The sequence below is a fragment of the Lepidothrix coronata genome, unplaced genomic scaffold, assembly GCF_001604755.1.
Source record: "Lepidothrix coronata isolate B3197 unplaced genomic scaffold, Lepidothrix_coronata-1.0 Scaffold267, whole genome shotgun sequence".
In the NCBI taxonomy this organism is placed as follows: Eukaryota; Metazoa; Chordata; class Aves; order Passeriformes; family Pipridae; genus Lepidothrix; species Lepidothrix coronata.
In genome coordinates this window covers 1,653,278-1,665,862 of record NW_016690447.1, presented here as the reverse complement: position 1 = coordinate 1,665,862, position 12,585 = coordinate 1,653,278, and the positions used below count along the sequence as shown (strand labels likewise).

The following is a 12,585-nucleotide window of genomic DNA, read 5'->3' as shown; positions in this document are numbered from 1 at the left end:
GCGCATAATTGTGTTTTTTCAGCAAGATTGATCCACCATTTGTTTCTGTTGGAGCTTGCTGCATGCAAGGCGAAAGGTTGCTTTTCTTATGTGCCACGATGGCAGTGCAAGGTGTGCTTGTGGGCAGTTCTCTTCTTCCTCAACAAATCCTGGATCTCTTGATTGTTTTCATCAAACCAGTCCTTGTTCTTCTTGAGGGAGAACCCTAAGGATTTTTCAGAGGACTGCAGGATGCTGTTTTTAATATGGTGCCAAAGTGTTTTAAGAGAGGTATCTGTAGAATCCATGGAATGGTTTTTTAGCCTAGTTTGAAGATTAGCCTGGAATTTGTTTCTCACTGTGGCTGATTGGAGATTGTTAACTTGGAGTCTCCTCCTTGGGATACTGCCCCTTTTAGGTTTGAATTTAAGATTGAGGTGAAGTTTGTAGTGCACCAGCCGATGGTCTGTTTGGCATTCTGCACTGGGTATCACACAGGTATGGTGGACATCGTGGACATCTCTCCGTCGCACCAAGACATAATCAATGAGATGCCAATGCTTAGATCTAGGATGCATCCAGGTTGTCTTCAGACTATTTTTCTGCTGAAACATAGTGTTAGTGATGGTGAGCTGTTGCTCCACACAGAATTCTAGCAGAAGTCGACCATTATCGTTGCAGCTTCCAACACCATGCTTGCCTAATATTCCTTTCCAGGCTTCAAAATTCTTTCCTACTCTGATGTTGAAATCACCAAGGATAATGATCTTATCATCTGCAGGAACCTCCTGGGTAAGGCGGCGCAGGTTCGTGTAGAATTTATCTTTTTCAGCAGGATCAGCTTGGAGAGTTGGGGCATATATACTTGTTGCTTGTTGTGTAGTGGAAGGCATAGGGAGATAATTTGGTCAGAATGACCTGTTGGCAGATTTTCGAGTTTAGGAACAATAGAGTTTTTGATCATGAAGCCAACTCCTGAGAGATGCCTTTCGGTTCTGGTCTTACCTGACCAAAAGAGTGTGTAACCGGCACCATGTTCTCTGAGGCTGCCTTCCTCATGAAGGCGAACTTCGCTAAGAGCAGCAATGCCAATGTTGAGACATGACAGTTCATGGACAATTAGGGCAGAGCGACGCTCAGGACATCCGCTATCCGCCGAATCAAGCATGGTTCTGATGTTCCAGCATGCGAGAGTTAATTTGGGTACACCTTTGGAGGCAGATGTATGCCTTTGTTTTTTGATCTTTGTGTGACTGCATTTGTAGAAGATGTCGCTACAGGGCTTTGCAAATGCGGGTAAGGCCTTCGAGCCTGTGCAATGGATTTTTAGGTGAGATGCAGTATGCACTGGACTGAACCCACCCTTTAATCCTAAGGTTCATCTGCCAGGGCCAAGCGAGCTTGGACGGTGGCAGCGAGGTCCTCAGAACATAGGTTTAATTAGAGTGACCTTCTCTTAGATGGATGGCCTTACAGGGCTAAGCGAGCTCCATCTGCCCGGGTTTAGAGTTGTCCTTCTCCTCTGTGTGCTCTGAAGCTCCCCTTCTCATCTCCCATGAGGGCACAGTCCGCGCCGGTGAAGCTCCCCTTCTCTCTCTCCTTTCCGCACCTGGGGCCAGGCCGCGCTGCGCGCCCACGTGCCAGGCCGGGCCAAGAGCCGTCATTTGTTGTATTAACAGGATAAAGAGATCCTTCCCAAGGTTCCAAACCCTGCACTCAATAGATACTCCCAATTTTGTAATTGTGAAAGCCTTCTCATATAATTTTTGTTTATCACCTTTCAGAGAATGTGATTTGTTTACAATAAAACACTGTAAGAGGCACAATACAGTGAATATGTACAGAGAAAGTATTATTAGCACTTCTTATTAAGGACATTCCTTTTGGATAAAATAGTTCAAGTTGTAAAATATTTCAGTTATTTCACACATCCAGCAAACAAAGCTGATTATTCTATTTCGTAATAAAAAAGCTTGAGTTCATTCACTACTTTAAAAAAACCCGGCCAATTAGTATCTGTTTGTTATTGCCTAATAATTGTCTTGACTGTATTGTCTTGACTTTCACACAATTGTGAAGCTGGAATTTAGGTTTATAGCAGTCAACATGCTGGAGGGAAGAGAGGCCATCCAGAGGGACTTTGACACGCTGGACAGGTGAGCCTGTACAAACATCATGAAGTTCAACAAGGCCAAGAGCGAGGTCCTGAACCTGGGTCAGGGAAACCCCCGGTATCAAACTAGGCTCGGAGATGACCAGATGGAAGCACCCCTGGGGAGAAGGACTTGGGGGTGCTCATGGGTGAGAGGCTTGACATGCCCCAGCCATGTGTGGTGGGACCCAGAAACCAACGGTGTGCTGGGCTGATCCCACAGCATGGGCAGCAGGGGAGTGGGGGACTGCCCCTCTGCTCCACCCCACCTGAAGTTCTGCCTCCAGCTCTGGGGTCCGCAACATCAGAAGGACATGGACCTACTGCAGTGAGTTCAGAGGAAGCCAGGGAGATGCTCTGAGAGCTGGAGCCCCTCTGCTCTGGAGTCAGGCTGGGAGAGCTGGGGGTGTTCAGTCTGGAGACGAGAAGGCTCCAAGGAGACCTTAGAGCCCCTTCCAGTGCCTAAAGGGGCTCCAAGAGAGCTGGAGAGAGACTTTGGCCAAGGGCCTTGAGTGACAGGACAAGGGGGAATGGCTTCCAACTGAAATAGGATGCATTTAGATTAGATATGAGGAAGAATTTCTTTACAAGAAGGCTGGTGAGGCCCTGGCACAGGCTGCCCAAAGAAGCTGTGCCTGCCCCATCCTTGGAAGTGTTCAAGGCCAGGTTGGATGGGACCCTGAGTAACCTCGTCTAGTGGAAGGTGTTCCTGCCCACAGCAGAGGGTTGGAACTAGGTGGTCTTTAGGGTCCCTTCAACCCAAACCACTCTATGATTCTGGTCCAAATGATTTGGGTTTTTTTAGTCTAATGTTATGTGTGTTCATCACCTACAATTTGGATTTTGAATAAATCAAAACGTTGACTTCTTTATCAATACTTTCACCTATGGCAGATGTCTAGGTGAAAATCAAGTGATCGGTTAACTTTTCCTTGAGAAACATTTTCACTTTGATTGCAGAAAGGATATTATGGACTTAGAATATTTTTTAAACTTTTTTCTGGACCCTTTACCATTTAGTAACCTCATTATTGCAGTATGGCCAGCCTAACAGAAACAATAGTTTAACAATGATCACAGTATTTTTGTACACTATAGAATTCATTCTACTCAATGTTCCCCTGCTTACATGTAAAAAAAATTGCTTTGCCTTCTCTGCCAGCAGAGACTTCACGACATGAATAGGTGCTATCAATTCAAACGAATGGTACAATTTCCTGACATGGCTTTGTTTTTAACTACATGTTTTTCCACTTGATTAATGTATTATAACTCAAATGAGACCATTTCACAAAATAATTACACATAGTTGAAAAATGGTCCTAGTTTTTCAACTGCAATTTTAATATTGCCTATAATACCTATAATACTCCCATTTTTTTACAAGATTCCTAACAGGAATCATATAACTATTCCTAAGATGAATAACATTACCATATTACAGATATTAGTATATACTATGTCAGAATATATCGTGTTATTATATATTGTAGTATATTAGTTTATATTATGTATATTGCATACATATTGTACATTATGTTATTTTATAGACACTGTAAGCTTTTATCACAATATGTCCTTATGGTATTATTAAAAAGTATAATATATATAGTAGGTCAGTATACATTATGTTAGCATATAATATATGTATGCAATCTGTGAGTATATTGACTTTTTAAAGAGTTAAACTATTTTCTTTTGACTGTTTTGAGTTTTCCTGAAATCAGTGCTATGCTAACTCTCCTCCACTTATTCAAAGCATGCTAGTTATATTCCTTACACATGATTGCTTGTTGGCATTTTATAATTTCGAGGGATATATTCTAGTGACAATATTTGACAAAATTAATATAAATTAATGTAAAAAATAAATTGTGAGCAGTTTATTTTCCTGGGTGTAAATCTTTAAAACTTCGAATTTAGTTGCTATCCCATCTCTCTTTTTCCAGGTATCCCAGTAGGTATCATCCTTTCTTCAGTTCCCTGTGATTACAAATATTTACCTATATAATTATGTCACAATTATGCAATATATTCATAGGCAGAAACAAGCCTATAAGGAAGCTCAGGATGAAATGCTTGCTTTAATCACTTTGATGTTTTGATATGCAAAATTCTAACCCTGTTCCTCCAGCTTCCATGTGAAAAAAGAAAATATTAACATTATTTAAATATGTATGTCTTTTCCTGTTGCTTCACATCCAGTGCCAGTTACCCTTGATGTTTGAGGTAAATGCAAAAAAACTCACAAAGTAATTGGAAACTGCTTTCTGATGGGGTATTTCTTCTTAGGACAGTTTCTCCAGGAAACTGGTCTCTACTGGAGATTCTTGGGGAGAATGTAGGCAATGCAGCAGTGATCAGTACTTTTAAGATCACTGTCTTTAAGAATCTTGTGATAAAGATATCAGCAATCCAGCTCAGTTCTCGTACTGTATTTATACAGCAGACATAAACATATTGAATACAGGGATTACCAGCATACCTGCATAGAATCCTTGCCTTAGAGCAACTCTGCCTGCCCCTATAGAGTGAATAAATCAAGATCTTACCTTTTGTGAGACAAGCTGAATGGGCTGTAGATTGGAAGCTGGTCAGTATTAAAAAAGAGAATTAGTAACTTCCTTCTTACTGCAGCACCCCAGACAACATTTATAGACTGAAAACATATGGATGCCTTGAAACCAGATTGAAAATCCCAGCTGACACTGACAGACCCCCACTGAATAAATGTGAGCATCTATAGGAATGCACTGGTGCTTGTGGAATGTAGGGCCAGTTTTCCTTCATCCCCCACTTCCCCAGTCCCAAGCCCCTGAAACTCTTACCTTAGAGGTTTTTGAGGAAGGACACGACACACTGATCCCAGAGTACTTTTATAGAATCTGATCTGCATATGTAGCCACCACCTCTTCTTTCTTAGGTCAAAACATTTTTGGCAATCTTAACTCCTAGCAAAATTGCCATTTATATTAGAAGTGAATGGATATAATTAGACATAGCAGGTCTGTGAATCAATGTCCTATAAATAATTTGACAAGAGAGCCTGAGAAGGGGGGGAAGTGGGAGGGTGTGCTAAAAGAGATGAAAGGGGCTACATTGGTTCTGTAATCCATCGGATGCTGACTCAAGCAAAGAAAGTGAAGAGTAAGAGACAGTGTGTTCTAGTAGGAAACCTGTAAGGATGGAGACATGAAGGCACAGGCTGCAAATGCTCAGAGTCCTCAATGTGGAAAAACATAAGGGGTCCTACTGAGAGGCAGGGTCATTGCTAGAGGAAGAAAATCCCAATGCAGGAGGAAGCATCTGAAAAGGAACAGAAGTCACAGGAATGAGAATCAGAGGATGATAAGAATGACTAAGGAGTAAAATGGATCAAAGCCAAAGCAAGGGAAGGGGGGAAGAATGAGTCTGAAAGTAGTGATAAGGATATGTGAATAAGGCAGAGGAAGTAAATAGGGGTTTGATTCCAATGGAATAACAGCAAGTCACCATGGACACAAGGAACAATAAAAGAGCAGAAAAAGTTTACCTTGAGTTAAAGATAAAAGTTTCAAAGACTGAAGTCACTGAGTTAGGTGCCAGAGGAAAGATACAGAAATCCAATTGTGATTTTTGGAGCTGAAGAGTTTCAAAGATCACATGAATGGGACTATGGAACCGTTATATTGAACTTAAGACCTATATCCCATTGCAATAGGGAGAGATAGGTGCTGTCTCAACATAGGGTAGTCATTCAGCACTACTTTTTCCGCATAAGTGTACCAGATGGAGGGAAAGGTTTAATAAATTTACATTCTCTAGAACAGAAAGAGTCATGTACTATGTTGGTCTGAAAGAGAGGCAGTTATTGTTAGAGGGAGCTGAACCCCATTCTAGTTTGTGTAAAAAGCCAATGTACTGTGCTGATCCTTGGTCGTTGCCCACCCAGATTAAGGAAGGGGTTACACATCTTCCATATTCACAAGATCACAGTGGTGAAGAGAGCAGTGAAATCCTTTGCTTTACTGAGAAAATTTCATCCCTATGCAACAGATCTTGATTTGTTGGGTTTGTTTGTTTGTGGTTTTGTTTGTTTTTCTTCTGGTTNTTTTTTTTTTTTTTTTTTTTTTTTTTTTATGTACTGGTCTTCACCTTCCAAATTACAGTTCCTACCACAAAGAAGTTTGAAGTGAATCACATCTCAGCAGCTTCATCTGGTCCCACAGTGTTTTGCCTCTCCAGCTACAGTACCAGTTGTGCTCCTCTCTCAGCATCTCCTACTCAGAGGTCTGGATAAGAAAGTGAGGAAATTCCTTCCTCCTCTTCTCTCAGCTGACTGTGTCTCTGTGATGGCACTGTAATCCTGGGGGTGGGGAGAAGATTAACAGACATCTCGGCTTCACATTTGGAGTAGATTCCCACTGAAGAGTAAGACTGAGTCCTATGATTTAACCCTGACAACTAAATCCTTACCTGAGTATAAAGCAGCATTTCTTTCATGTGTTTAATGCAGTTATGTTGTCTGAGAACTGGAATTCAGTATGAGTTTCAGGTATTTCAATGACTCCGTATGTTGTCTCATTTTGCTGGTGCATGCAGTCTTTGACCTGGATTAAAATTGGCTACAAAGAAGAAAAAAAAACCAAGGAAAACCTCATGGTTTTCCCACAATCATATATAATACTGACATAAAGCTGATGGCTGCCTAAAAGCCTTGATTTGTAAGATTTTTTCAAATAGAAAAAAAATAACCCATAAAGGTTTGAAGGCTCAAAAGAAAATAGTTTTCCAAAGGATTTTTCAAAATTACATGGAATTGAAAACTTCCACAACCTGTAACATATTGCTTGATCTGTTTTCACTTATATTTTCCCTTTCTTTATTTGCCTTTATAGTCCCAGTCAATATAACAGAATACAAAGTGAGCATTTTTTTCTATCTGTATGTATTTTTGATATTGTTTTTCCTTTCTGTCATTTTAAGAGGAAAGCTCTCTTAATTTGGAAAAAACTTTGTAGCTGACAAAGAAAAATTGAAACTGTAACTTTCTAAATTAGACAAACTTGGACAAACTGCATATATGTAAAACCTGAAGGTCAAGAAAAAATGAGTGTATGTGTGCATGTGTATCTGGGGGATTAAGTTTTGTATAAAATTAATTTTACTACCTTTGCTAGTAAAAGAAAAAAGTGAAAATTAAACTAGGTAAATTGTGATAGCTCTTAAAACTGCAGTATTTTTCTCCTCAAAAATGTCAGGAAATCCTTTGCTTTAATATAACAATTTTGTTTCAATCAAGCAGAATGAAAGTGGCCACAACTTTTTAGTCTTTCACAAAAGGCATTTTAGCTTTTTTTCTGCCAGCTATAATATTCTCTCAGGGTTTCCTCTTGTCTACCAAATCCAGTGCAGCTCCCTCCCTATGACCTGCACAAGTATAGCCCTCCTGCTGTATATATGCATTCCCTATTTGCTCAAGTCTTCCATCATCAACAGCCCTTCACACACACGATATGCATATGTTCCTACCTGGGATCCAGGTGTTGTAGATCCTGCTGGCATCAGAGCTCAAGTTAATAAAAACTGGAGAATGACCCAGTTGTCCTAATGTGGTTGTCTACCTTAGAGTGACCCGAAACATGTGCTTGATTCTAATAGTATTGTCTATCAGGAGCGTAAACATTCAGCTCACTTACCTACAGATTCATTTGGGCATGAAGATGACTAAAAGTATGTATTTGAATTTGGAGTTGAATCGCACCCACACATGTAACAAACCCCAACCTAGTACTGAGCTTCTATCCATCACCGAAATTCCTCTCTCCCTGTGTCCAGTTCCTATTGATTTTGCCTCTTCTGTCATTCTGAGGGTGTCCACAATGGCAACAGTTACTGAAGCTAAAATTGGTGCACATCTGCTTGAGAAAGGGGAGGCAGCAGTTGTCTGAGCACAGAGGAACCTATAAATCCTTCTAGAGCAGCTGCAGAGAAGTGGCAACCTGAGCAGCCTCTTCAGTCAGCTCTCAGACCTGTTGAAAGGTGGTGGCTTCTTCAAAAGGAAAATGTTTAAGGCACCTAAAATAGAAAAACTTTGCTTATTGAACAAATGGCAAAAATTATGCCAGTAAAATTTTCTCCTCTGTATTATAAATAGTTCATACTTTATAGTGTTTTCAGTTTGGGCTAACAATGCAGCTTTCCAAGAAGTCAACAATGATAAATTGTTGATAAACACCAGCCAGAAAGCAATTGCAACTGATTGCTGAGGATGTTCATTAAACAAAATACTGTAAACTGAAAGGACATAAAGACTAATGATACATTCCTGAAAAAAAAGGGGCAAAAAAGTATAAAGAGAATAAAATAAATTATTTCACATTTTAGGTATATTCTACAAGTCGTCTGGGTCTCTACTGATTCACTGATACTTTCCTATCTGCCATCACAGTGCTACATAGGCAATGCCATTTCTCATTGGCAGAAGGAAGGACTAAACAAGTATCATGCCCCAGTAGTGTTCTCCATGTACCACCTCTGCCAGGCTCACCCCATGCTCCCCTCCCTCCTCGTGCTGCCCTGACACAGAGGGTGCAGACAGTCTGGATGAGCACCACGTCTGAGCAGAGCACCTCGGGGGGCAGGGGGTCGTCTGTGGGTCTCAGCAGTGTGGTCAGCAGTGCAGCACAGCCACAAGGACAGCCCTGTCATAGGGTCAACCCTGGCACAGGGAAAGCCCTGGCACAGGGACAGCCTTGCCATAGGGTCAACCCTGGCACAGGGACAGCCCTGGCACAGGGCAGCCCTGGCACTGGCGGGGCCTCGGGCCCTCAGCCCGCCCCGGCCTGCAACAGCTGTGCCACGGGTGAGGCGACCCGGCCAGAGCTCAGGAAGGTGTCGAGGCAAAGCAGGGGGTGACCGAGGCTGAAAAATAAGGAAAAGAGAAAGGGAACTTTGAAATTCCCAGAGAGAGGGACGGACCATCGAAGGAGCTTTTAAAACCAGCTCACGGCTGGCATTCACTCGCGTGCCTTCTTGCACTGCCCCCGCCAGGGCCCCTGCCCTGGGGCGCCGGCCAGGGGTGCCCACCGCTGCACGGGAGGGCTGGCGCGGGCACTCAGGGAGCCTCCCGTCCCTCCTGCTTTGCCCGACCGCTCCCGGCGTCCTCTGCTCCCCTCCCGGCCCCTTCCGCTCCCCTCTCGGTCCCTCTCCGCGCCTTCCCGGCCACCTCTGCTCCCTCTCGGCTCCCTCTGCTCCCCTCCCATCCGCTGCTTTTGCGGTGGAGAAGCTGGATGTAGGTGAGCAGCTACATGGGGAAATAAAAATGATCTATGTCATGATGCACAGCCAAACGGGTAAGTGTATTAGCAGAACAAAGTTCTGCCTCTTCTGCCTTGTCGGCAGAGGGTCCCTTTGGTTACTGCAGCTCCTGAAGCTGGCTCCAGGTGCATTTCCCTCTGGATTATGGCCTGTGTGGTAGGCAGGAGTGTTGTGGTGCCCCAACTCCAGCCGAGATCTGTCCCCACAGGGTTTCTGGCTCAGCACGAAACCCTTGGATGGCAGGGGAGATGAAATGTACTATAAGAGCAGAAAAGAGGCTTTCTCTGCTCAGCTCAGTTCAGTTCCCTTGTTTACCCTGCCCCCTTTCTGAAATGTGATTGATACCAAAAACTGTGATGTGTTCCTGGAGGTCTCTGATGAGCCCTTGGAATAGCAGGGCACATGGTAGTACAGTGACACATCCTGAGATGGGCCATGAGGTGGGGTTGTGTTTAGTGTTATCAGTCACAGGGAAGATGGGTGCTGCTCATACAAATAACCCAAAGGTTTCAAGGGAGCACCAAAAGCCTCAGAGATGCTCAGCTATGGTGGATCCTGAACTGTGGTTTCTAAAATGGGTGGAGTAGTGTCCCTTCCTAACTTCAGCTGTCTTCTGCTGCTCAAATATTATTTACATGTTTTATTAACGCTTAGCATTTTAAAGCAGTGGTTTTACGGCACTTGAAGGATTAGAAAAGATATCCAAAAGGGACACATGAAGGTCAGCTACGGATTGACAATTCTGGTGGGATGGTCAAAGATGTTTAGCACATGCTTTAAATAAACAGCAAGTTTGAGGTAGCTGCTAAAGCTTGACCATATGCCAAAAATACCAACCAAGTCAGTCTCACACTGTGTCTTGGCAAAAACAAATTTATCAGTAATAGGAGTCCCTATTCAGCTTCACTTCTAATTTACCAGGCACTTAGACACACTGAATGTGTTCCAAACCGTGATCAGTAGTTAGGGACCTTACCTAACCAGGGCTGTACTTTACTTTATGTTACATTTTCAATCAACATGTAATTGTTGAATGTCTAGTTTAGCTTAATGCAAATATTATATTCTAGGCTGTTCTTAGGAAAATGAACAGGCCCAGTATGTTGAAAATGGCAATAAACAGGCAGAAGAGTCAGGCTGTGGACAGAGTGGAAGGGGTGAGCCTAGAAAGGCAAGGGAGGGCTTGATTCAAATTATAAACAGAATCTGCAGCCTTACCTATTTTTTCCTCCATAGTCTTTTAACTGTGGATTCTCATTACTTATCCCACATGTGAATGTGTATGATTTGTGCTATGCATGAAACAAAATAACTTCAGAGAAAGTGAGTGAGGATATCTCTTCATGCCTCTGCCTCACCACATTGGTTGGACTGCTTGTCAATGCTTGGAGTGAAATTTGAGTTTCCCATACCATTAAACCTAACCAAATAAGTTTTTCAATTAATAAAAATGAGATATATATATACACACATATTTTAATATATATATGTGTGTATGTGTGTGTGTGTGTATGTTAAATGCTTCAGGAATATTTTTCCTTTTTTTTTTTTTTTTCCGAAAGTGTTGATCAAAATAACTTGGAAGAATGTAGTCTTAGTCCATCAAAGAAGTGCATACTTCTCATTGCAAGAGGAATAATAAATCTATATAGTTGTTACTATTTTTCATGTACTTTTAAAATGCAGATGTAAAAATGTAATGCTCTTTGACATACTTTTAAATGTAATGAATGCTAGAATAAATAAAGCATGCACTGTTCATACGCAAAGGTCTCTACTGTATTTATTACCTACACATAAATGATAATTACAGAAGAAAGCAACACAGAGGTTTACATTTTATGCATGCCTCAGGTCACTTTTTAGCTTTGGGAACCTCATTCCTCCTCTGCTACCTTCTTATGAAACTCCCGGCTCTTCACTCGGAGCTTGTTGACCTGTGACTCTGCAATGTCAGCCCGTTCTTCGGCTTCCTCCAGCTCGTGTTGGATCTTGCGGAACTTGGAGAGGTTGACATTGGAGAGCTCCTCCTGTGTGGGGAAAGGGAGTTGTGAAAACAACAGACAGCATGTGGACATTTAATATCTGAAAACTGGGCAAAGAAAAATTCAAATGCCACAGCTGAACTAGAAGAGCAAGTTCACAACCAAGACAAGAAGCTGTTCAGGGTGTTAAGTATGTCGGAAGAGAAAAGAATATTGCAATGTCAAAAAGGCCATGGCCACATTACACACAGCATGGTCTAGGCAGAGTTCATGTCAGAGTCCTCAATAGGCAGACTGGCAGCTGCCTCTGAAGCCCAGAGTAGGGTGTGAAGGAAGAAACAGAGTGGGAAATGAGGCATAGAGCAAAACAGAATTGGAGAAGGATAGTTCTTCCCAAACCCAGAAAGTCTTACTCTCACATTCCGTGTTGTGTCAAAACGTCATCATGTTGCATGAAAGCAGTCAAGGTTTCAAAAAGATGAACAGAAGAAAATATCAACACAGAATTTGACAAGAAGGAAGTCTAGTTTGCTCAAATTGGTACTTACAGCCTCCTCAGCCTGCCTCTTGTAGGCTTTCACCTTCATTTGCAGCTTGTCCACCAGATCCTGCAGCCTGAGAACATTCTTCCGGTCTTCCTCAGACTACAGAGAATGGCAAGTAACAGAAAACCTTGTTTACATCATTCTCTCAATTTCATAAATGTGAAACAGAGGGAATAATATAGTTTATGGAACACTGCAGTCCAGAAGGACAGGTGTCAAAATCCAGTTAACTCCGTCATTGTCTGAGGTATAGAAAGAAATCCCTCTGGAAGGCAATGTTCCAACGTTTTGAGACACTGTTCTACCAGGAAGGCAATGCAAAGAAGCCTCCAGCCTTACCTGATAGGTGAGTTCCTTCACCCTCCTCTCGTACTTGCGCACACCCTTCACGGCTTCAGCGCTGCGCTTCTGCTCAGCATCAACCTCCCCTTCCAGCTCCCGCACCTGCAATGAGAAGCCCGTCCCTGCAGCTTCCCTGGGGGTGTCTCCCCAAGAGACGAGGTCACTCATGCACCAACACAGCCCTGCTCACCCTGGCCTCCAGCTTCTGGATTTGCTTCTTGCCTCCCTTCAGGGCCAACTGCTCGGCCTCTTCCAGACGAAGCTGCAGGTCCTTCACCGTCTG

General features: G+C 42.6%; 1 protein-coding gene and 1 long non-coding RNA gene across 2 annotated transcripts in view; both read right to left on the bottom strand.

Moving 5' to 3' along the window:
- Window positions 1-6,368: 6,368 nt before the first annotated feature.
- Window positions 6,369-9,254, bottom strand: LOC108507732. The gene is made up of 4 exons (XR_001878247.1): window positions 9,092-9,254; window positions 7,810-8,188; window positions 6,587-6,735; window positions 6,369-6,476 (listed from the first exon to the last, which is right to left on the bottom strand). It is a non-coding gene; the product is annotated as an uncharacterized LOC108507732 (long non-coding RNA).
- Window positions 9,255-10,960: 1,706 nt separating this feature from the next.
- LOC108507720 (myosin-1B-like) overlaps window positions 10,961-12,585 on the bottom strand; it is a 19,317-nt gene continuing 17,692 nt past the window's right edge. The window contains exons 25-28 of the mRNA XM_017835938.1: window positions 12,493-12,582; window positions 12,300-12,404; window positions 11,964-12,059; window positions 10,961-11,460 (exon numbers count right to left, since the gene is read on the bottom strand). Of these exons, the coding sequence (XP_017691427.1) occupies window positions 11,308-11,460; window positions 11,964-12,059; window positions 12,300-12,404; window positions 12,493-12,582 (444 nt within the window). The 3' untranslated portion in view covers window positions 10,961-11,307. The remainder of the gene's footprint in view (window positions 11,461-11,963; window positions 12,060-12,299; window positions 12,405-12,492; window positions 12,583-12,585) is intronic.